Below are 26,163 nucleotides of genomic sequence, written 5' to 3' on the forward strand. Positions count from 1 at the left end.
TGTAGAAATTACAGATTGCCTCAAGAACCTTTTTTGGGCACCAAAAAAAAAATTCTTTAAAAATTTATAGGTTGGTTTAGACCCGCTACCCTGCAGCCAGACTTGTAGTGCTGAGGTAGGGTAAGATAGGAGAAGCATCAGGCAAATTTTCAGCTTGCCTCAAGGACCTACTCCAAATTTCCACCAGCTCTCCGTCTAATAGGTAAGTGGCAAAATAGCCGCGAAGCTCAAGACTGTACATTGTCCTCCCTGTGCTTTCTGCCGCTTCTAGGTGATCTAGGAGAAATAGGGCATAAAGGCAAATAGGGACATAAGTAAAGTTTTAAGTAAACAAATAAAAGTCTATCTGCAGTTCTCACGTGATATATTGTACCGAGCACTACACAAACCGACATATTGCAACTCGCTACGCTATCGCTACCTTTACACTATGTACACAGCTACTATTTACACTTATATCTCTGCTTAACCAAACAAATCCAATATAATACATAGCCTAAACACAAACAGTTTTTATTAATAATATTTGTTCAGTGCTTGTAACCGAATTGCAAATCGACTCTACCGTTTTCCTGTCTAGTCAGCATAAAAAGTAGCGGATAAAACAACGAGACAAAGGTATCTGCCACCCTCGAATAGGTACTTATCCAAATAGTGATATATTATCAGGTGCTAACAAATTAGTTACCAATATTTTTACAGCTGATACTTTGTACTTATATAACGTTATAGGTTTTATGATGTTTTTTTAACAAACATTGGATACCAAATTTGCTACGTAGGTAAAAGGTCTAATTTTAAAGTACCATTTCTTAAAATATTGGTAACTAATTTGTTAGCTCCTTATATGTGTACAGTTTGAGTTGAAAAGTATATGCTGATTGTCCCAAATGCCTTTTTCGAATGGTGACCGACGCTAATAGTATCGTTTCGCAATTGAGTCGTACGCGCGTGCTACACGTACGGCTACACATGCACGGGGTTTTTAACTTTTCACTTATGCTATTCACATTTACATTACAGCTACATCTAGGATGAGATCTCATGGAATGTTCTTAACTCTGCGGAATGCTTTTGGAACACAATAGCAATAATAACGGTTGACATTATTGAAATTTATAAATACGATGTGCACCGTTCTCATTGAGTGTACTATGATTTTGGGACAAAAAGTTTGGGCTTTAACATTACATTTTTTAAGTCTATTTATTGCAGCTATCTTCAATAGAATTTATTTTATTAAAATAAGATTTCTCGATAGTAACTGTTTACTGTGACTGTTATAATAAAAGAAAACGTCGCGTGAGAAAAATTGCGATCCCTTATATTTTGATAGCTAATAGTCAATTATTTACCATGGGTACAATCGAAATAAACAAATGGTTCTATTGTGCCCTAAGCCATGGGATCTATACTTAAAGGCTATGCTTTCTTCTAAGTAATTACTTAACGAAGTATCTTTATTTAGAACCGAGTGAAATAACACATGTAAGGCACGCGGCTTGTCACACACATCTATGGCTACTGCACAGCTGAGGTCCTTAATATATACACGCCAAATGGCCAAAACTATGTGAACACTCTCAAGGATTTACCTACATCACTCATAACATGAGCACCAGTCAGCAGGAGAAATTGTTAAGCAAAATTATCTCACCACAACTTTAGGTACTATTTATTAATGAGAGAGTAGGAGTCTTACCTACGCGGGAAGATTATTTTGTCCGCCATACAATTTTTGGCAAATAAATAAATTAAATTAAATTAACCCTCATCCGCTTAGGTAATTCTGTTGCTGACTGTACTTAAGACGCCGACTATGCTGCCGGTACTAGTAATAGTATCTCGTAGTTTTGACCATTCTATCCCCGACTGTACAATAATACATTTACACCCGGTGCAACAGGGAAGGAGTGCTATCGACGTCTCTTTCACACACGACTAGAGCACCGCGGGTGCGACGAGATCAAAGACCTTAAGATATAGGTACTTAAACTATAGGTTTAAAATTATTATTATAAATATGTAACATCACTTATAAGTATAGTCCAGTCAATTTCGTGATTTTTCGTTAACATTTGTGAAATCCTTCCATTGATTCCTCCCTGTCTTTAATTTACATGACCATCATATATTGCATATTCAAAACCAAATATTCTACTTGGTCAACTACTTGGATCAACAATTATTTAAAACTAGAACAGTTTGAAAAAAAAAAAAAAACAACCTTCCTACCGTCGCTGAAACAGTTAATTGACCATTTAAACCTTATTACAATGAGAGATGATCTAAATATGGTCAATTAAGTACGATTCTGTTTGTTAATAGTAAACCAGAGCTAGTAAACATATAAATGTTGGACTTAATTCCAAAGATTCATAGACGGAGAAATCAATAATTAGGTTCCAGATGATCTGGATTTAGTTTTCAGAATGGCTACGGAGTAAATAAACTTAAGTTCAAATAGTATTACATATTTCATTTTGGTGTTCGCTCTCAGCTCTCCCGGGTCGTATTTAGTCTTATCCTGACGATCAGTGCTGATATGAAATCATGTATGCAGCCACTTGCTTAGTTAACGGTATGTTAACGGTTGGCTGCTGAACTAACAGTCCGAGTAGAACTAATAATATAAATAGGCCCCACGTTGTGCGCCATAATGGCGAGGAAACTAAGGGCCAGTTGCATTCACCACAATTAACGGACTGATCAACGTCACTCAGCAGCCAACTATAAAACTTCCCATACAATTAAATTCAGCGAACATTTTAACAGTGACAGCCGGTTTGATGCAACTGACACTAAGACTATTATTGTGCCCCCCCCCCCTTGTTGACAATTAAAATAGGACTATTATTCCGACCAGGCCCCACGTTGGGCGCCAGTATGATGAGCCCGGGTAATAGCAAGCTTATCGTCACCGAAGTCATGAAAATAAAGGTCATCTCTACCTCTACGTAAAAGGAGCCTTAAATTGTTAGTATAGGTGTCACTCAGTCGTGCTACGTGTGCATCTTGCTGCCGGCGTGCAGCGCGAGCGCACGCTCGGGCAGCTCGAGGCGCAGGCGCAGGTCGGCGGGCGCGAGGGCGGGCGCGGGGGCGGGGGCGGGGGCGGGGGCGCGGGCGCCGGGCGACGGGGAGCGCGGCGGCGGCGCCAGCGGACCCAGCGCCGGCGGGAGCGATAGCACGTACCTGTGGGCAATGAGGCTGTTACTAAACTGATTCATCACCAACATGATGTAATTAATCCCAGGTTTCGAAGGTTGGCTATCAGATCCTAAATTGGTGTAAAAGTGGCTCTGCTGTAGAACTCGTGATATATCTGCCATTTTGAAACGCCCAGCGCGCTGAGCCAGCGCTCCTAGCTATCATATTTACGTATGTCCAAGACCCCAAGGAAGAACTCGACCTCAACAGCAAACCGTACAAGGATAAGCAGAAGGAAGCCAGTAGGCTGCAGAAGTTAGAGAAATATAGCCGAGTATGAAGAAAAATAAAATGGTAAAAATTCAACCCCTCGGAGCCTGGGAGCAAGCAAAACAGCAGAAGAGAAGAAACAAACAAACAGAAAAAAGGAAACACTGTACCTGTGTAGTAAGGCTCGGAAGGCAGTAGGTTCAGCGGGCCATAAAGGTGGGGCCACGCCGAGCGCGCCCAGTCCCAGCGCCCACCACTCGCCGCCAGCGCCCGCACCGTTCCACTCGCTCACCACTGTAACAAACACACACATCATTACCTTCCTACTTGCACACACAGATTGCAAATGAGATATTGAGGCCAGGGTCATGCCTCAAGAATTGCAAAACTAATCGGCGAAGCATTTCCGAAACATCGCTTTGTCATCAAAAGTATTTTTCTGCTTTTTTCATCAAATTATAGGCCAATTCTTTCTGGTTGTCACCGTTCTGGCTGTCCAGCTATAGTTGGATTAAATTAAAAAGCGAGGTTTAGACTAGCAAGAACTTGCATGCAATTTAAGTTACATTGCCGAGTACTAAAGTAAACTGTATTCAAAAGTTTGATCAGATACCTCAATGTAACGAAAATTGCATGCAAGTTCTTGCTAGTCTAAACCTCGCTAAATACTGATTGGAGGAATAGCAGAAAAAACTAACTCGCTTGACGGTAGATAGACTGACATACGGATATGAGGACGCCGACCTCTAGGACGGAGATGACACATAAAGAAGAAAAAGACGAAAAGGGTTTGGGGAGTACCTATCGCCACTGCGATATCCCCAAGTTAACTTATCTCAACGATTATACTATAGGCCAGTAACCGAAATTCCCAATTTTATAGAAACATCCAATGACATGTCAAATAAAACCTAGTTTCAAGGAAAACATTGTAATGTTCGCAGCTGGCCTGAAAGCTGCATATTCCCAGCCTGATAGGAAAGAACATTGACTCATAGTGAGCTCATTCATGGTGTAACGGGCTAACGGGTAGGTAAACTAGGTAACCGCTTACTTATCGAGGCACGCAGGTGGCAGCGCCACCTGTCAGCGCACTTCGTTACCGTCGCGTGAAGGGGTCGCTTTCCCCGCCGCGCCGGCAAATATAGCACTTATCTACCCCGATCAATCAAATTGTTGTGCTTCGGTGTAAACGGTGCGTGATTTGATGAACGATTTATGAAATAACAACGCCACGTTTCACGTAAACCATTGCGGCTGTGTCCCTAAAACAGCCTAACCGAATTTTTGTTCTTAAGTCCGACTTACGCTTGACTGTATATTTCTAATAGGTTTACCTGACATCTTTAGGTAAGGAACTATTTCGTGGATTTTTTTCAAAATTTTAGACCCAGTAGTTTCGGAGATAAAGGGTCCTGTCCTTCTGTCCGTCTGTCTGTCTGTCTGTCTGTCACCAGGCTGTATCTCATAAACCATGATAGCTAGACAGTTGAAATTTTCACAGATGATGTATTTCTGTTGCCGCTATAACAACAAACACTAAAAACAGAATAATATAAATATTGAAATGGGGCTCCCATACAACAAACGTGAATTTTTTTTGGTGTTTTTTTCCGTAATGGTACGGAACCCTTCGTGCGCGAGTCCGACTTGCACTTGGCGGGTTTTTTTTTGCCTATTTTCTTGAACAACTTTTACACTGTTTATCCTAAAATTATAAAAAAAAATATGTTTAAGATTCTTTACAATAAGCCCTTTTTATTTTATATATGACACGATATAGTTTTCAAAACTTTGTTTTTTCAATTTTCTCATTTACTTACCCCTCAAAAGTGGCCTTCAAAATTTATTTGTTGACGATACATGTCCGTCTTCGGCTGATAGACTTACATAATGTGTGCACAATTTCAACTTAATTCTAGTAGTTTCGGAGCAGAGGCTGTGACAGACGGACGGACAGACAGACGCACGAGTTTTCCTATAAGGGTTCCGTTCTTTCCTATTGAGGTACAAAACCCTAAAAATGTATCACAGACCAAATTACGGTGTTAACAAAAAAAGAAAAAAAGAAAAAAAGAAAATTTAATTTTCTTCACGTGTGTGTAAGAACCTAGAGATACTAGTGTAGAAATTATGTTATGAATAAACGTAGTTCTGAGATAATTAAAAGGCACAATCGAGACCAAAGTGCGGGGACGTGTGGGACTGTGGGTGTTTCTATTGAGATCTCTTCTTTACTACAGTTCGCGTATGAAGTTAGAGAAAGCGGCAGAGTGCGAGCCACGCGGTGGCGTGGGAGTCAAGCTGGACCCTCTACGATCTCTTGTACTTCGAGCGCAAACAGATAATAAACGTGACAAGTAAGACTATGAATATAGATAGGACGCATAGGCGTATACAGGGGGGGATCATAGGGGTCTTGACCACTTTTTGACCATGCGATCCCCCATGTGACAAAAATTGATTAGAATTTGACCATAACGTAACCGTCTGCAGCTCCAAAGAATGGATACGAAGTGAAATGGGTCATATTTCACTTACATTCATTACTGTCATTTAGCACGTAAAGAAATGATATACATACCAAATGTTATTTCTAAATATGAGTATATAATAGTAGATAAATGGAATCGATTCCAAACATTATTAAAAGCTGCTCAAAAATGTAATCGGGTGTAATTCCATGGAAAGTGACGGGTGACAAAATAAATCTGGGCAAATTGTCGCGTGTCGTGTCGTGTCGTTGCCGGGCTATTATACAAGCATTAGCACCCTTCCCCGCGCCACGCCATAGCGCCCTCTCCATTGCTGCTCCGTTACTACGAGACTACGACTGGCAAGAGTAGTTTTGTTGAGTTAATCTGTACAACTGTGGTACAACTCCAACTTGGCTCAGTGAGTGGAGTCTCTTTGAGTCTACACAATTATAATAACTAAAATAAAGCCCCTGTTATCAATATAAATTATGTAGTCGGTTTGGAGTAATAAAAATGAAAAAAACATCAAACCATTTGTGTGTAAAGATAATCCGACTGCGTCCTGAAATTGTTTGTAAAAATGATGAAACCTCTTTAGAATGGACTTGAACCTCATGTCTCAAGTCTCTTGATTTCGAACTAAAAGATAAATTCAATTATTTATAATTCGTACATGTGAGAGCTAATAGGTAGTGATTGGATGATACACGTAAACAGTGTGAATGGCGAGCGAGCGTTCTCCAACACGCAATGTACATGCTACCAGCGATAATTGAGCCCATAATGACGTATTTGTGATAATAAATTGTCATTTGCGTATCGACAACAACGAGGGGGTCGGCGATTGGATCGCTCTAATTTGGGGCGACGGTGACAACCTTGATAAAATACTATTTGTGGATTTTGAAATCGAAACGCGGTTTATGGGCTTGTATAAAACTATTAATATTTTCATGTAACTAAAAATAATAAGAAAATACAATAATTTAAACGTAGTAGGTACCTATATTGCGTACAATGCGTACAGGCAATTTAAAATGGAATGGCATCAAAAATTTATAACACCAAAAGAGATTTAAAAAATGAATGAATCAAAAATAAAAACCGGCCAAGTGCGAGTCGGACTCGCGCACCGAGGGTTCCGCACGTTTTAGTATTTGTTGTTATAGCGGCAACAGAAATACATCATTTGTGAAAATTTCAACTGTTTGGCTATCACGGTTCATGAGATACAGCTTGGTGACAGACAGACAGACGGACAGACGGACAGCGGAGTCTTAGTAATAGGGTCCCGTTTATACCCTTTGGGTACGGAACCCTAAAAAATTAAAAAAATATTTTATGATTTTTTTATTACTAAAGCAGACAGTGGAAACTTTATAGCCTTTTAATTTATCGTGTATTACTTTATTATTTATTATGTTTTAGTTTTAAATGCACGCTACATGTCTTTAGTAACTATATATGTATATGCCATATGGCGAAGCATAAATGATACATACTTATTATAATATACAATTTTTTCCTTTTGAACAACCTGTATGTGTTAGTAGCTTCTGAGGTCATACATAGTATAAAACCTGCTTTACTAATGTATTGGCAAATATCGATTCCCAAAGTATTACTTTTCAAACTATTTTACGCAAATTATCATTTGGCAAAATATCATTTCGCAAATTTTCATAATCCAACCTAACCTAACCCAACCTAGTACGTCATTTTCATTTCGCAAGTATGGGGTTGGGAAATGAAATGGTTGCGAAGTAAAAAACTTGCTAAAATTTCATTTGGGAAATGAAACTGATGCCATAAGTTTGTTGGGAAGTGAAATTTGGCGAAAAATAGTTTGGCTAAACGGCGGTATCCCATGAAACCTTCTTCGACCTTTTTGATTATCTTTTTTATTTATGACACTAATAAGACTGACTTTTGACAAATGTCGAAATGTTCGAAAAAATTGTCAAAAGCACTGCCAATGTCTAATACAGTATGTTTCTTTTTGTTGTCGATTATTGGAAATAACTTTTGTTAGAAAAAATATCTTTTTATCTTTTGTTCTAATTAAAAAAATCTTAATGTTAGAGCATTCCTGAGAAGTAACCCTACGTGGGATTTCAGGGTTTGTCCAATGGCTAAGGTCACCCTGTATTGTTGTACCTTCCTATGTTTATCAAATAAATAATTTGGAATTTGGGAAATACGTAGTTTAATATCTAAATAAATAGTAATATAATAGTAGCTTAAATTTAATAGTATCACTGAGTTATTATTAAGTTCTATAGAGACGACTTACCAAATAATGAAATGGCACGTATTTAACCGGTCAACTAATTAATCGAATTTCGGTAGCTTAAAAAATAGAAATAGGTACTAAAATTAATACTTTGGCAACTAAAGCGGAGCATCAAATTATTCCAATACCTATGAGTAGTATTTTAATGCCATTACAGCTTTTATTTATTTAAAGGCAGGTACCAATTATTTATTTGGTAACTGAATAAGTATATTGGAGACTATTTGTGAAGCACATTTTAACAAGAAAACGACTATCTATTAATTTAAAAATGAAGTTCTTTTAAAATATTTAGATAGCAAATTAAGGTAAATGCACACTTAAAATTTGTATTTCGAGCATCATTACTTGAGCTGTCATTTTAATATAAAAAGGGATCCTAAAAAGTTATTGTGATCGTATAAACATTAAACCTATGGGTAGAAAACTTAAGGTGTTTGATTATGTCGTGGTTAAGATAATGTTTATGAAATAATAACGTATTAAATTATGGAATAATAATCTTGTATCGAAAATTAAATATTTGTTAAAAACTTTTGTCACTAAACCTAGGAGTTAAAATAATAAATAAATAAATAATGTAGTTACATTAAATACGTATGTATGTTTGTTCAGCTCAATGGAATAATGGGAAGTGGGCCTAATTTAGCTTACAAGATTTGAACCGAACATTCATAGGCACATACATTCATACATAATTTGCATACATTGCAAGTTAAATAAAAGCTTGTAAAAAACATTTTTATTACAAACTAAACAGTCTTGTGTTTTAATGATTTGTATGTGTTTTCTATTTCTATAGGTAACTAAAATATGACTTTATACTAGAATATACTGTTGTGGTATATAATATACCGCCATAATTATAAAACAACAACTATAACCAGTAACACCTTGAAGCTCAGTTTTTTTTTTAACCGATCTTGCCTATGTCATGTATCTTGAGATACAGAGTATCGCAAAACAGGTTTTGTATGGCGAGCCTGTTAAGCCTAATATCTCCTTTATAGTCCATGTAAATAAATAAATAAAAATGTTAAAAGATGCATAATATTGCATATTATTAGCCTCGCACAAATGTATTTGTGTAATTTTATTTTCATTTTTGAATATTACCATTTAATAAATAACGAATAAATAAAAAACTGAACTCATTTTACTCAAAAGTATGTTTTTTGAGTTACATGAGATAGGAATGACACGGCAGCGCGGGATCAATATAGGCCTTTGTCCTTCAGTACTCCTGCATGAAATAAGATCTTTTTCGAACAATTGCGATGAAAAGGTAATAATAATGTAAATATGTTGTCAATAGGTATTGTATTTGGCTGTCAATTCGGAAACGTTTTCTTACACAAGGAGTTTAATTTGACTTCTAAATCGAAACAAATATGGGCAATCGGAAGTCAGACTTATATTGGTCCTGAATCGTGAGTGGTCAGTAAGCCATGTGAATCCACCCCAGTAATGACCACACAGACCACAGACAGTCATGTATGGGGCGCTAGACATGCGTTTATCGCTATCTGCTATCGCGCCGCTTAATCACCGCTCCGTGTGGCTAATCGTGCCTTCGGAAGCGATGTCTAACGAGCCCTAACCGATGATAAATGCACGGATAAACCGTTTACAATTGTTGTCGTATCGACTTTAACGAGTTACTGACACTAATATCTACGAAATTGTCCTCAACGGCTTTCTAAAAGGTTGTAACAACCATTATTAGTTGCATAAGTTTTACCTTTTTACCAGCGCGCTCGTCTTGTTTCAGTTGACAACATTAACTACCTACTAAAAATGGTATCATGTACAGGAAGCAAAGCGTGTAATTACACTAACAATACATGAGGGTGACACATAAAATGTGGTTTAATATATTCAAATCAACAATAAGTAAGTAGGTATGGTAATTAGAAGCAATCAGTTGGAAAAATACGTCAGTGGTTGTATTTAATATTGTTCAAATTCGTTGCAGGGTATATACCTATTTTAAGTAATTTAGTAAGCCATATCAAAGGCTCTATCGGCCTAGATTTTTATAAGTGTCACAAAGCTCATAAGACTTATATTCGTAAATGTTTAAAAATAAGTGGTCAATACTCGTGAACAAGTTAGTTGCGGCCCAGCCCTATGATTAAAATAAGGCGTACCTAACGTGTATCAGTTAGAAATAACAGTGAACTTAAGTTCCGAGGTAAAGGAGAATGGGCAATTTGTACCATGGATGTATACTGTTGAGACATATCTCGTTTGAAAGGGCTTACGAATAGCATTATTTTGTTGTATGACACCAACTTTGGATTACGTGCAGGGACAGAGCTATTTAAAAAAAAGTGTGGCGCATATAAACTGTTGTTTTACAAAAGACTTGTTTTGTAGCCAGTTGTTAGGTGTTTTATATAAAAGAATATGAGAAATGCTACACTTCTGTATACCAACACCTACGTTTAAGTACGTACAGGACTGGAATTAATTGATAAAACATATGCTTGAATTAAAAAACTGTTACGAAACCCTGAAACTTACTTGTATACACAAGCCATATATAACACTGAAAAGGCATTATTATAAGCTATTTTTTTTTAAATATAGTCGGACTCAAATCCATGCAGGAGCGGAAATAAAACTAGTTTATTAGTTAATTAATTGTGGTAAATGCCGCTTTGTTTGTTCTACCCGACACTAGATGGAGCTTTGGTAGGAGAATGGGCAATTTTTACTATTGGTATATATAATTGAGACATATCTTATTTGGAAGGTCTTACTTTTAGCATTAATAACTTATATGACACCAAACTCCGAAAGTGTCCAGGGAAGATGCTATTCATGATTTTGATCATGCACTGCGGCGTAAACTGGAACTAAAAAAATGACATTCATATAAGGTTACTTTTGTATCCATTTACATCACTTTGCATGCCTGAAATATAATGAAAAACTACGTTATTATTTTTCGTGAATAGTTCCTGCTGAATAAATCGCATTAAACTACTTAAGTATGTATTTTCAAATTCTCTCTAGTACTGACATCTTGCGTGCAATAGAAGAACCGAATGAGCGGCTAATGCTGGATCCATATAGTCGCTTTTAAACGCTCAAAAATATAACCAAAAACTAAGACTTCGCGTATTTATATCGCGCTAAAAACTTAATATGAACTTAGTTCAACATTAAATAAGATTCCTAAGCAATAAATAAGTAAATAATGTTTTTATGAAATGCCACAATTATTTGTTTAACGGCAAGAAAATATAATCTAAGTACATACATATAATCACGCCTGTTTTCCGGAGGGGTAGGCAGAGAGACCACGGACTTTCATTCCACTCGCTACGATCCTGACATACCTCTTTCGCTTCCTTCACTTTCATAACATTCCGCATACACGTTCGCCGGTTTAGGGTTCTCTTGACCTGGACTTTCTTCAGGTTTTCCCCGATCTGATCAGAGAAAGTCCGACGAGGTCTGCCCCTTCCAGCTCCCGTTTCTACCTCTCCCTTATACACCCTCTTTGTTAGCCTGGGATGAGTGAAAGAAACTCATTCCTTCCACGTGTCCAAACCATAATCTAAGTTTCTATGTTAAAATAAAAGTAGTCGTAAGAAGGTTTTTCATTTCTCTCTCTGCAGGAGAATGGTGCTTATGTACAAGTGAAACATTTGGGTTTGCGTTACGCGCTACCTATTATTTTCTTCCGTTTGCCATATAAAGCAGGACAAAATTCACGGAGTGAATGTATTGCATCAGGGACTTTTTGTAGAGGAATTTAACTATTTCCCAAGTCGATGGTATTTCTTTTAGCTGTATTTCTTTCACTCATATATATTCTATTAAATAAAACCTTTTGAATACTTTAAATATCTTTAATTCATGCAAATTGAAAAATAATTCACGCCATACTTTTCTTTTCTTCACGCACAAGTATTAGCAGGACGAGTGAACAATTCAATATAATGCGAACCTTGGTAATAAGTGTGAATACGTGCATCCAGATTTGGAAATGCATGGCTAGTGCGCTAATCTCGGACCATTTGCAAAACGTTCGCATAGGGCCTCCGCCAGCTGGCGCGGGTGCACGGAGCGGGTGGGCGGGTCAACGAAAAACGGTATGAGCAACGCTAACTAGCGCGGACGTCTACCTACTATGGCCCCCCACGCGTGCGCCCGGCCCGTGCCCGCTTCATGCACCCGCGCCAGCTAGCAGACGCGTCTGGTCTGATAGCTGGTGCGGGTGCATTCTTGTCTTGCCGGATTCCTGTTTGGCCGGATTTACTTAACACTTTAACTGCCTCTCGCTTTTACTACTGCCGTGGATTGATAAGTCCGTGCATTACAGGTAATGCACAAATGTATAGAGCCATCCATTTCTGACGTCACGTAGACGTGGCAGAGTAGTTTGACGGTGCATGTCATGTAATACACGGACAGTAAGTTTTAGGTACGTCACAATCCGACTAAACGAGAATCCCACGAAACAGGAATCTGGCGAAACAAGAATCTGGCGAATCTGAAATTCGAACAGTAAGTATTGAATTCTAATTAATTAATAATTAGAGTTCAATACCTACTAACGTGGATCCGCGTTCCGGCATTCGAGAGGTTAAGCCATAAACAAAAACGTTACACAATTAAATAGGTCACGGGCGCAAGAGACTTAGGTACCTTACTTGAAAGGTTACTTGGCAGCGTACGCTATATTACCTAAAATGTGTTCATGGCGTTGTTCCGAGTTCTTTAGTTCTTGGCGTTCATAAAGCTAAAAGCACACGCCGGTCCGATGTGCGAGCGAGAGGCAGATCTTTGTGCTCCCAAATATCTGAACACGCCTCTTTTGTCAAGGAGTTAAGAGTGCGTGTTCAGATATTTGTGAGACCTTGCCCGCTCTATCTGATGGCGACTGTACATGCATAACCCTCAGGCCAATTCGAACGTGCACCTGACATGAAACCGATATTAGAATAATATTGGAATCAAATCATTCGCGCGTTCATTTTCCTCAGACTTGTCCGCTCATCTATTAGAGCCACCGCACACTAGTTTCCAGTGTCGGCGTCTAGTCAACTCTATGGTTGCTGCTTGACGCAACGTTGGCGCAAGTGCAGCGACGCAATTTTGCATAGCGCTGACGACGCTGAAGCTCAAAAGACGCTAGTGTGGGGTGGCCCTTAGTACGAGCAAGATTGCCGTGCGAATGACAGCTTAACTGATATGATTCCAAAATTATTATATTATCGGTTTGATGTCAAGTGAACGTTCGAATCCTTTAGACACATAATGCCAAATACGCAAAACGCCATTCATACGCGAAACGCCAAAGATGTGTATTGCCAAATTCTGTTAATGCCAAAGCTGTATAAAAACCAAATACGCATAATGCCAAAAGCTAATGACACCCAGCAAATTATTGGATATAATCCAAACCTTGTTTTTGTTTTTGTACGAAACCCCTCGACCCTTTCTAGACGGAGCACCGCTTCGCGGGGCTCCTATTCCTGGGCGGTTTGCCCTTCGGGCATGTAAAGCTACCTAACGAACCTAACCTACCTATCTACCTAGGCTTTTTTCCACAAAGTGTAATGTTTTCACGGATGTCACACTAAATCAATAGGTAGGTTAGGTTCGTTAGGTAGCTTCAGATGCCCGAAGGGCCAACCGCCCAGAAATAGGAGCCCCGCGAATCGGGGCTCCGTCTAGTTAAGTTGCGAAGGATATGTACTCATACAAAAATTGAAAAATCTTGGAAACAGATTGATCTGAACTCTGACAGTGATCTGGCGTTTTGCGTTTTTGGCATTATGCGTTTTTTGGCATTCTTCGTATTTGGCGTTATGCGTTTTTTTTTTAAATTACGCGCAACGACAAAATGGCGTTTTAATTGCGTTTAGACGCAACCCCCTTTAGACGCATAATGCTAAACTATGCGTCTAAAGGGGGTTGTTTCTATGTTCCACTTAGCATCAAGATAGCAGTGTCCGGTAAAAAGGTAGTCAGAAGAATATATAGTTAAGTGGATGCGGTGTTCTACACACATCCCATTTTAAACATGTTGCCCGCTTACCTACTTCTGTCGTAAACGGTTCTCTACACCACGTTCACAAAAGATTGATTTTTAGGCCCAAACTCACGTTGCGTTACATTTGTCCATAAGTACCTAAATACTAATCCAAGTCCTACCGTAGGACCTAAAATCTTCTGTGATAGTAGTACAGAAATAAATACTGTTGACATTCCGTCAACAGTATTTAATATAATAATTACACTAAAACAATTCATGTGCATTTAGAATACAGAACCAATACATATGAGTCAAATGTACCTAGGGTACCTAAGTATTCCAATGAAATATAATTGAAAAGAAGAAATATATTAGTACCAGTAGTACGACCTACCTGTACCTATGGCCTGTACGTATATACCTAATAGTTAATGTTCGGACCATTGGTTCTGTATTCTATGCACATCATGATTTATTCTTTTTTAACTTCCTTTGACTAAACAAGTACACATTTTATTTGCTTTTTTCTTGAACTCGATTCTGCTCGATTTTTCTTGCATCGATGCTTCCTTGTTCTTGCCGTAAGTTTCTGAAAGTATAATTAACAATTTATATCTTGTTTTTTGATATGTTTGAAGGCGTTCTTTTTATTAAAATCTGTTATATTTATTCGTTTTTAATTTAAGTAGGTACCGTCAGACAATTTTTTTATGACTATGGTCAAAGATTGTAAAAAGTACACAGCTTACCTACTTAGTAAGTTACTACTAGGTATTTATTATGAGGGACGCAATAATCTGCAAGACTCGTTCCTGTCTGGTCAAACAGTCATGTCACTAAACAGTTTTGCGCTTCGGGTACGTTTCATCAAGAAGTTCCTTCAATTCCACATGGAACCCTTCATCCAAGCTGGACCTTGACACAAATGTTCCTTAAAAACCTTACTTGCGTCAGGCTTGCGTAACCTTACTTACAAATTGCCAAATCTTTTCTTCTTAGTAGAAATAGGGTACAAAGCGCAACAAAGGTACTCGTCCCTTAAGCTTGTAATGTATCTACATGATAGATAGATAGGGCGATAGTGCCTACTAAGCAGGCGTTTAGCCTATTCAGACAGAATGGTAACTACGGAACCCTACACTGAGCATGGCCCGACATGCTCATGGTCGATTTTTACTAAGAATGAATGTTTACTACAACTTGCTTACTAGTACTTACTTTTAGTATCAGATTGGAGTCGACCAGAGTCGACAAAATGGGCGTCGTTGTCATTCCGGGGTGTGGGGATTTCACCGCATGAAAAAGAGACATAATACAGTTAATTCTTGTTGTTCTATCAAAGTTGACATTATAGTATTTCTCAATAACGATGGGTACGGTGACAAGTGTCACCTACATACATTTTATAACCTTAAAACGCCAAATCTCACAAAATTGTACTGAGATGACATACATTATCTATGCAGACTCGCAGAGTCATCTTTGATTCCACTTTTTGAGTAAGGACAGATTCATTCTTAACCCGCTGGAATCAATATACCAATGGTATAAATTAAAAAAATGTTTAATTTACACTGATATAAGGTATTTTCATTTTTGTGAGTATAAGATGTATAAAATAAAAAGAAACAAAAAAAACTTGTTTGAACTGAGGGTCGCGCGTTTTGCTTATTTCAAAGGCGTACTACGGTAAAATGTCTGTACCTAAATGGTCAAAGGACAGGGTTTTCTTTATTGAAACGCATAATTTTGTCTTACCTATTTTCACATAGCATAAAATCTGTTGACATAACAACGTTTCGCATAAAATATTGATTAACATTAATTAAATACCCTAATTTTTGTGCGCCTATAAGCTTGTTTACCTAAAAATTTTATGTATGGCTTAAATACTGGTTATGTTTTACAACATTTTTGTACCGAAACCTTCTACAAGCATAATCCGTATAGCCTAAATTTTAATAACCTAAAACTTACAATACTAATATGAAAGTTACCTAATATCTAACATCTAGCCGCTGACCCCTATGATGTTAAAAAAAATACCCAAATTCCTCATGCAATCCTGATACTGGATTCGACCTTGACAAGAATGTTACTTAAAAATAGGTACAGTAAAAATCGTTCCATTCTGGTCAACATCAGCAGTTCCACTTCATCATACGCCACTTTTTTGAATAAAACTGCTTGACATGGTATTAAAAATTCCTCATGAAACCCATCATCAAAACTGGACCGTATGCATTGCTTAACAAACTTAACGAAGGAGACAAATCGCAAAATGTGAAATAGGTACACGTCACCGTCAACGCAAGCTCCTGATGACACGCCTTGGTACGGAGTGAAACATGTCTAGCGTTTTTCGACTAAAATACGTGAGTGACCCTTTATTAATATATTTAATAGGTACACATCGTTGAAAAGTTCCGTTCTGATTATCCGCAGTTCTACTTCATCAAATTGCCCTTTTTTAATGCAAATGTTTTGTGGGTTATGTATGCCTATAAGATTCAAGGAGTTCCCTCAATTCTGCGTAGATGCATCCATCACCAGAATTGGCTTTTGACAAAAATAGGACCAACTTGGAACTATCATAATAATCATAGGATAGGATAGGGTGGTTTACATGCAGCAGCTATGATATACCTTTCCGGCGTACGATTCTTAAAAGTATAGCTTACAAATACAATTAATTTAACATTAAAATATAAGTCACAAACTGAAAAAAAAACCGGACAAGTGCGAGTCGGAATCGCCCACCGTGCGTTCCGTCCTTTTTAGTATTTGTTGTTATAGCGATAGAATTACATCTGTGAAAATTTCAACTGTCTAGCTATCACAGTTCATGAGATACAGCCTGGTGACAGACAGACGGACAGACAGACGCACAGACGCACAGACGGACAGAGGAGTCTTAGTAATAGGGTCCCGTTTTTACCCTGTGGGTACGGAACCCTAAAAACCAACCCAATGTCAACCAACCTTATATAATATTCCTACAATTTTATTAAGAACTAGCGACCCGCCCATCCTTCACACGGGTGCAATGCTGATCGTATTATACATATAAACCTTCCTCTTGAATCACTCTATGACTTTGTTTTATACTATGTAGTGATAAGTACATATGTACAAAGTCCGTTTAAAATTATCAAATAATCTTGGAAAAAAAAACTTCACAAAATAGTTTTAATGCTAATACAATTATTTATGCCCATAATATATGTAAATCTCATAACAAGTAGCCCCAAGACGTAAAATACCTAGGTACTACTCGTAGTCGTGGATTAGTACCATTCTGGTCTTCGTGAGGAGTTCCATTTCACCACTTAAGGAAACTTTACTCATTCAGCCGCTTGTCCCTTACAACAAAACTAACAAAAAAATCACTGGGTATTGAACCCACGCCTTAAGTCTGCAAGAGGTATAATGTGCTTCATTGTGTATACACACACTTACTTATGGGAACGTACACTTGCGTAGGTTTACCGACACAAAGGGCTAAAGCGGGTGTCGAACCCACGCCTTAAGTCTGCAAGGGGTATAATGTGCTTCATTGTGTAGACACACACTTACTTATGGGAACGTACACTTGCGTAGGTTTACCGACACAAAGGGCTAAAGCGGGTGTCGAACCCACGCCTTAAGTCTGCAAGAGGTATAATGTGCTTCATTGTGTAGACACACACTTACTTATGGGAACGTACACTTGCGTAGGTTTACCGACACAAAGAGCTAAAGCGGGTGTCGAACCCACGCTTTAAGTCTCCAATACTACCAATAGGTATAATGTGCTTCATTGTGTAGACACATACATACAAACTTACTTATAGGTAGACTTATAGGTACAGAAGACAAATCGCCAAACGTGAAGTACGTGTAATTTTATATCCGCAACGCAGGCTTCGTCAGGTGAACACAAACTCACAATCAGCTACAGGCTTCGTCACAAAATAACACAGAAATAAGATTTGCAACTGGCTTCGTCAACTTACTTACTATAACAGTTTTGAATGATACACGGTTAGTTTCACTAGACTTATATTGACCGGGATATATCGCCGAAATATCGGGAGCTCATAAACAGTACAAAAGGTAATCACGGTCTATAACCCGGTCAACTTACTTATTCTAAAATTATACGTTAAAAAACCCTACAAACAAAACACAGCCTCTAACTCGCCGCCAGCAGGCAGTGTGCCTAGCAGGCTGGCCGGATTTCCCCGTTGAATGGCGATGCTAATTATCTGGGCAAAATACTGGCTAGCCCTTTGGTCACCCGTGGGCCGTGGCATCCACCAAACGCGACGCCAAACCCTTATAGATGTAGAGTTTAGGTTCTAGTCAATATAAGAAGTTCCACTTTATCAAATGTCGGGCTCGCGCACGAATGGTTCCGTACCGTTACGCAAAAAAATCGGCCAAGTGCGAGTCGGACTCGCGCACTAAGGGTTCCGTATCATTACGCAAAAAAGGCAAAAACAAACCGGACAAGTGCGAGTCGAACTCGCTCACCGAGGGTTCCGCTTTTTAGTATTTGTTGTTATAGCGGAAACATAAATACATCATCTGTGAAAAGTTCAACAGTCTAGCAATCACGGTTCATGAGATACAGCCTGGTGACAGACAGACGGACAGACAGACGGACAGGCAGACGGACAGACAGACAGACAAACAGACAGATGGACAGACAGACGGACATACAGACGGACAGACAGACGGACAGTGGAGTCTTAGTAATAGGGTACCCTTTGGGTACGGATCCCTAAAAATCACGTTTGTCGTATGGGAACCCCACTTAAATATTTATATAATTCTGTTTTTAATATTTGTTGTTATAACAGCAATAGAAATACATCATCTGTGAAAATTTTAACTGTCTAGCTATGACGGTTCATTAGATACAGCCTGGTGACAGACAGACGGACAGACAGACAGACGGACATTGTAGTCAACAGGGTCCCGCTTTTACCCTTTGGGTACGGATCCCTAAACTTCATCAACCTTTGCACCATGTACGAACCCGCGCGGGCGTTAGACCCCCTCTCCCTAATGCGACGTCCCACTTCCCTAATAAAGGTAATAGCCTCTGACCCCCAGCACCCAGTAGTCTCAAACGCCAGGGGTACAAAATAATAATTACCGGCCAGGTTCGCGTACTTATCCCGCTTTTTGACCGCGGCAAAATCTGTCGCGGCACCAGCTGTCCGCACAGTTCGGCCGAGGTGTAAGGCCGCGAAAGTGCTAACGCACGTGGCGTCCCACAGTAGGCACTTACCCCTCTGCCACGGCACCAAAGTCAAGCCGTCCGGCCTTTTGCCATCGGTGCGGCAGAGGCCCGGCGGCTCCAGGACACAGGAGATGTTGGCGGATATTAAGGCCCTCCTTACGATGTCATTGAGAGCGTGGTGACGCGGAAACCTCCCCGAACAGCGACAACAACTCAAAGCGTGATGGCCATTCGCCTCCACCATGGAAATTATAAATATCGCACATGTCTATAAGTAATACATAATATCGATTTAAGAAAAAACGTATAAATATGTCATTTATATTTTTTTCATGAATCCATAGAGGTGTAGAATTTTGGGATTTATATTGTAAAGGCCTCTTTAGACCTTGCAAAAATTGCATACGATTTTAGATTACTTACTTTACTGCTAAGTGGGTCAACCAATTTAATCATTCGATCAAATACAGAAATATACCTAATGCAAATCTAAATAAAAAAATAAACAAATCGCACGCAATTATAGGTGAGCTCACCTATAAAGGTGAGGCCCTAAAGCGGATTGGTTTCTGCTTAAGTTTAAAAAGTTGGGCTTCATCATGGGTCTCTTCTTGGGTCATTAACTCGATACCTACAGCATATATTATGTACAATCACAATACAATATTCACGGTCGCAACTAAAACTTCTGTTTGGCCTGATGGTGACTAAATGTGAATGCCTTCTGGAAGCCTTCTGGCGTCAAGTATCCGCTTTTTGTACTTTGTGGATTATGCGAGCTACAGCACTGAAAAGTAGATGTTATAGGTACTAATGCGTCCCGTACAAGTTAAACATTTAGTTCAAGTATCTCAGAATTAATATTTATTTTGCTATGAAGCCTATGAACAACTCTGTTACCATAAAAACGTATTAAATCTATTGTCAACATTTTTGATTGTCAGATCCGTTGTCCGCTGCGTACTTACCTATATCGCATAAAACCACCGCGCGCTTTATAGTTGTCCTGTCCATGGCGCTGTGGGTGGACAAGACCAGTTACCACACCACATATTGCATTTACTGTATTCTCTGAGTCCCCCCTGAGTTTTCCCCCTCATGAGAACTCCTAAGTCCTAACAAGTAAACGCTTCTAATGAAAATAGGTAAAAGGCAGTCATATAAACAATTTTTTTATTATTAGAAAATCCATAAAGCGCTTTTTGAACAGAGCAAAGATGCGCTACATTTACATGTCACGTAAAATGTTTGTAGACATTTTTGGAAGTAAGTATAATTTATTAACACAATGATTTCTTTAGAAATATAGGTAGGTACCTACCAATTAATTCATTGTCAGACCATCAATTGACGCGGCAGGTATATAGTAAAAGTATGAATCCGATGAATGAATATAAGTCCTCTAATATGGCCAGTGAAATTCTGAAAACAATAGCAAGTAAAATAATTAGGTATGACAGTCCATTTCCAAGGTTGCGTACCTATATCAGAAGACTCAAAAGTAGATAATGTATGAATATGTTCGAATACCTTAAGTGGCAGTGGGCGGGACACATTGCTCGCAGAACTGATGGCCGGCGGGGCCGGAAGGTTCTGGAGTGGCGTCCGCGTACCGGAAGACGAACTGCCGGTAGGCCTCCAACGAGGTGGAGCGACGACCTGGTGAAGGTCGCGGGAATTCGGTGGTTGCGAGCGGCACAGGATCGGTCGGAGTGGCGAGCCTTGGGGGAGGCCTATGTCCAGCAGTGGACGTCTATCGGCTGACATGATGATGTTCGAAAACCGCGTGTAATTAAAAAGGACGGCGACGACAGGGAAAAAAATATCCTTCGACCCACTGTGGTACAAAACAGTAGGACCACAGGTATTTTTTCCCCCGTAAACGCTCCGTTCTAAACAGGGGTCTACGGATAATGAATTTTTACCCGCGGTCCCTTCGCAGTCGCACTGTTTCTCTTGCAAAAAAGATTTCCTTTCCGTTCACTGCATTTCCTTCTCAACTTAACTAGACGGAGCCCCTCTATTTTTGGGCGGTTTGCCCTTCGGTACGACATTCAGACGTACTCTATGAGTAAACTACTATTGAAACTCTTACAACTCGAACCTAACCTACCTATTGATGTAGTGTGACGTCCGTGAAAACATTACACTTTGGGGAAAACAGCGTAGGTAGGTAGGGACGTTAGGTTTCCCGGTGATGGGTCCTAATGGGCAGCTGCTGGTGGGTTGCGGATGAGTGACGCCGCGTGCCCGTGACTCCACCCTAAAGGCAGAGAGACGAACACCCCAGGTTTTTTAGTGAGTAGATATCTCACATATCCTCAGTGTCTCCCCCTGGCGATGGGGAATCTTTCGAAGATTTTTCCTGGGCAACAAAAAAAAAAAAACGGGACGTTAGGTTTGTTAGGTAGCTTCAGATGCTCGCAGTGCAAACCGCCCAGTAAGAGGAGCCCCGCGAAGCGGGGCTCCGTCTAGTTAAGTTGTGAAGCAAATATGTCTTAGAAGAGACACAGTGCAGTGGGACTACGGGTAAAAATAAATTACCCGTAGATCCACTGGCGAACACTTGTGGGTCTACGGAAAAAAACCGTGGACCCACTGTGGTACAAAACAGTGGAACCACGGGTAATACGCGGATAATACGATATATCAAATACCTAGGTGTATTGGAACTTATTTTTGAATACTTTTTAAATAGCACTTTTTATTGAAATTACCTTCATGTAGAATTGTGAGCCTTCGTTTTTATCCATGGAGACGATCACTATTATAGGAGCTATACGAAAAAATAATACTTTCATATACAATCATTGTAACAACAACTTATAATATTCCCCCGATTACGCGTTATTTACCTAGTGAAGATCATCAAAGAGCATAGGTATATATGTAGTGGGGTACTCGCTGAGATACATCGGGTTTGAAATAAATCAATGGAATGTCTTTCGGTTGGAAAAAATTCTAGCTCATTTAAAATACGCTATTTTGTACATAATGACAATGTTCATTATTTTAAATTGCATGTTACATTGAGCGTCATCTTGACATTACTTTAGAAAGTCCATAGACATTGGTCAACTATTTATATATTTTTTTAATGATGGAGTAAGACTGACGAGATTACCGCACTTTAGAAATGCTTTACGTCAAGTTGAATATTGCCTTGTAGCGACATCTAGCGGTGAGTAGAAAAATTAAGGCGTAATTAACTACAATTAATTCACTCATTAAATAGTTATATTTCGATTCCTGCAAGCGTATGACCTCAGCTATATTATACGAAAAATAGCTTATACAGATACTTTTTACATGATATACATGGCATGTGTATACACTGTTATTCCGCTGTACAGCAAGTCATTTTTAGTATGACGATTTTTTTAAACTGTTAATTGAATCCCTTTAAATACTTTATCGTTGGTGTTGATACAAGAAACATAAAGCATTCTTCATATCCTTTCTATTAAAATACGCTACAACTTATTATATCAAGCGTCTTATGAAAAATAACTGCTTATGTGCGCAACTTTTTTTTTTGTATAGCTCGGTCCCTGCAAGTTGTCTCAGGTTGGTGCCATACTATAAAATGATACTACGATTAAGAGCTTTAAAACGACATATGTCTCAACAGTATACATCCATGGTACACTTCCCATACTAAAGTGCCCATTCTCCTTTAAAACTTAATTTTACGCGATTAAGTCCCGTCGTTGTGAATAATAATGATCCTGAAGTTGTTCCTTGAGGGATTCCAAATATTTTGGGCTGATTTAAATGTTGACAATTCTAGTTTACAGTTCTTAAAAATGTTTGTTAAAATAACATAAAAACCTTGGCGTCGTCGCGTTCGCTCGTAGCTCGTTTTACCTTTGTTGTTGGCGAGTTATAATTTGACGAAATCAAACGTTTTCTTAAATTCATAAAACAATTTAGCATGCTCTCTAGCTCTCTACTATTGTATTTGCAAGTATTCTCTATAAGATTGTTTTCTTTAGCAGTGCAATAAAGAGATATTTGTGTTGTACCTATTGATATTATTGATCATAAAAAGGATTTAATACATTTGAGCTAGTGAGATCAAGCGAACTCTGTAAGCGTCGGGCGCCACGTCGGCTTACCGTGGTCGTGGTGGAGGAAGGGAGCGTGCTCGCGGCCCAGCGCCTTCTCGCGCTTGCGCCACTTTGCTCGCCGGTTCTGGAACCACACCTGCAACAAACAACACATCAAAGCCTCATGAGATCTAAATTGATACAAGCAATATATACTCAATTACAACGTCAGTAGCGTAAACACATCGGGGCTTAGCTAAGATGACAATCGTTTGCGCTACGACAACGAAACGCTTTCTGTCTCACTATCACTCTTTTATTATCTATATATATATATATATATATATATATATATATCTATCTATCTATCTATCTAACTATCACTATCATTATTAACGTTTCGTTGTCGTAGCGCAAACGATTGTCATCTTAGCTAGGCCCCCAGTGCCGTTATAACACATGAAATATTGGCTACCTTTAATAGAAATACAGGGTGAATTCCGACTTCAAAATTTGTTTAAAAAAACTTGACTTCTAAAACTTTCTTTCTTTTTTTTTGTCTAAATTTAAGGTTTATCTGTAAAAAATGTGTTACACTATCTATTAACTATGTCATTTCATGTGATGTTAAATAAAAATGTTCTATGTCCATGTCTAATCAAAGAAAAACTTAAATTTATACGGAACCCTCGGTGGGCGAGTCCGACTCACACTGCTCCGGTTTTTTAGATACGCCTCACTAGCATGTACACGTTGCTCAGCTGGCCACTGATCCATTGTCACTAGTCATCACTACTCAATCCGCAACACTCACGAAACTAAAAAAACCCTGCGTCTCCCTAGCACCAAAGATAGATATAACTCCGTAATAGATGGATACAGTCTAAGGAAAAAACGTGCCTCGAAAATCACGAAAATTTGATTCTCGATCAAATGGCGCCACTAGCTTTGGCCTATTGTCGTATAGATGGCGTTGACGGTTTCGTTGGTTATTTAACAATTTTAACGCATATCGGTGAAAGAACATGGGTCAAAATCATATAAAAATAATTAATGCAAATAAAAAAATAATATAAATATCCATGTACCAATACATTTTACGTATTTTTATAAATCTTCATTTTTAGTTTTAAAGTATGTCGATAGATGGCAGTGAATTTACAGTGGTTACAAAATTTACTATGACAGTACCACTCTATCTTATTATATCCTCTTTGCTAGCACTATACGCGTTCGAAAATTATTTGGATTTGAAATCGGCCACTGGGCATCCTGATTTCATTAGACCCTGATGCACACAAGAACAGTTGAAACCGTACACAATGTCAAATTGGAAGAGCTAACTTAATTCGACGAATATACGTACTCAATTACAAAGCCAGTAACCTAAACGTAGGAGCATTAACTTGATAAAATGTTGACAACCTGCTTTGGTCTCTTATTGGATTCCCATTTTTTGTATCCCTAATTTTTTGGAGTCCTTCTCCCGGACCCGAAATTTTCAGGCATGTCCTGATACAATCATTTCTACCGGTCGCAGAGTACAAGCCACATCCCGAAACAATCAAGTTCGCAAAGGACCTGGGCCGCGTGATCTGCATCTCGGACAATGCTGAGGCTCACTTTTTAATTTTTTTATTGTGCAACTGTCGGTAATTGCCTCCCCCCACCACCCACACCCCCACACCGCCACACCAGCCACGACAATAGACCCGTAATGAAAAGCAATTACGCATACGTGGTTTCCATGCTGGCACTCCTCCGATCTAAATAAAACTTTAAAGTCGCGGCGCAAGGTGCAGTTTCGCTCGGAATTAAAGAGAATAGAAACAAATTGAGCTAGTCCGGAGCATTGCGCTAATAAAAGACATTGTGAGAAAGAGTGGTGTAATTTCATAACTCGTGTAATTGCGGCTGATTGCGTTCATTTGCACCTAATGCGTCGCCATTCATTTGCGACTAAGTGTTTAATGTGACTTAATTTGCTGTGGCTGCCCAATTTCTTTTCATTTCATTTATTTAGTAATTTACTCAAGAAAGCTTTACCTACTTCGATGTTTTATTCAATTAAAGCCGGTAAGTACCTGTTTACTTAAATTATATATGATTTAATTGACACCAAGATTATGCCTATTACCGAGGCTAAATTATTACCGACACATTTTAAATTTCAAATAAAATAGAATGAAATAGAATAGAAGTATACAATAATAACAAAACTTCCGTGAGACACAGACATATTAAACATATTAATAACGGGTCCCTCACGTATTTTAAGTCGAAAACGCTCGACATGTTTCACTCCGTATCGAGGAGCCTCATCAGGAGCTTGCGTCGACGGTGACGGACCGGCGCAGACTGCGTGCCGCAGCCCTCCACGCCCGATGATGATGATGAACGTTTTCGACTTAAAATACGTGAGTGACCCGTTATTAATATGTTTAATATACAATAATAAAATAGAATCGTGTAAACATAATGTATGTTTTGATAACAGGGCTTTTCAACTTGTGACAATACTATGTACCATTGATTTACATAACATACTTAGGTAGTATTGCCACAAGTTGAGAATTCCATTAACGATTTGGTAACTCGACTAGGAACAAAAAGTTAAGTGAAAGATAGTCTTAGCTACACTGAGCATAGCCCGACGTGCTCTTGGCCGATTTTTTATATTTTTGCTCAGCAGGTGACTAAGC

At 38.9% G+C, this 26,163-nt stretch overlaps 1 protein-coding gene across 1 annotated transcript in view; it reads right to left on the bottom strand.

Annotated features, from left to right (window-relative positions):
* Window positions 1-227: 227 nt before the first annotated feature.
* Window positions 228-26,163, bottom strand: part of LOC134748989 (retinal homeobox protein Rx2-like) — a 39,782-nt gene continuing 13,846 nt past the window's right edge. The window contains exons 4-7 of the mRNA XM_063683876.1: window positions 23,531-23,618; window positions 3,588-3,711; window positions 3,136-3,192; window positions 228-276 (exon numbers count right to left, since the gene is read on the bottom strand). Coding sequence (XP_063539946.1) covers window positions 228-276; window positions 3,136-3,192; window positions 3,588-3,711; window positions 23,531-23,618 — 318 coding nt within the window. The remainder of the gene's footprint in view (window positions 277-3,135; window positions 3,193-3,587; window positions 3,712-23,530; window positions 23,619-26,163) is intronic.

Source organism: Cydia strobilella, chromosome 2, assembly GCF_947568885.1.
Source record: "Cydia strobilella chromosome 2, ilCydStro3.1, whole genome shotgun sequence".
NCBI lineage: Eukaryota > Metazoa > Arthropoda > Insecta > Lepidoptera > Tortricidae > Cydia > Cydia strobilella.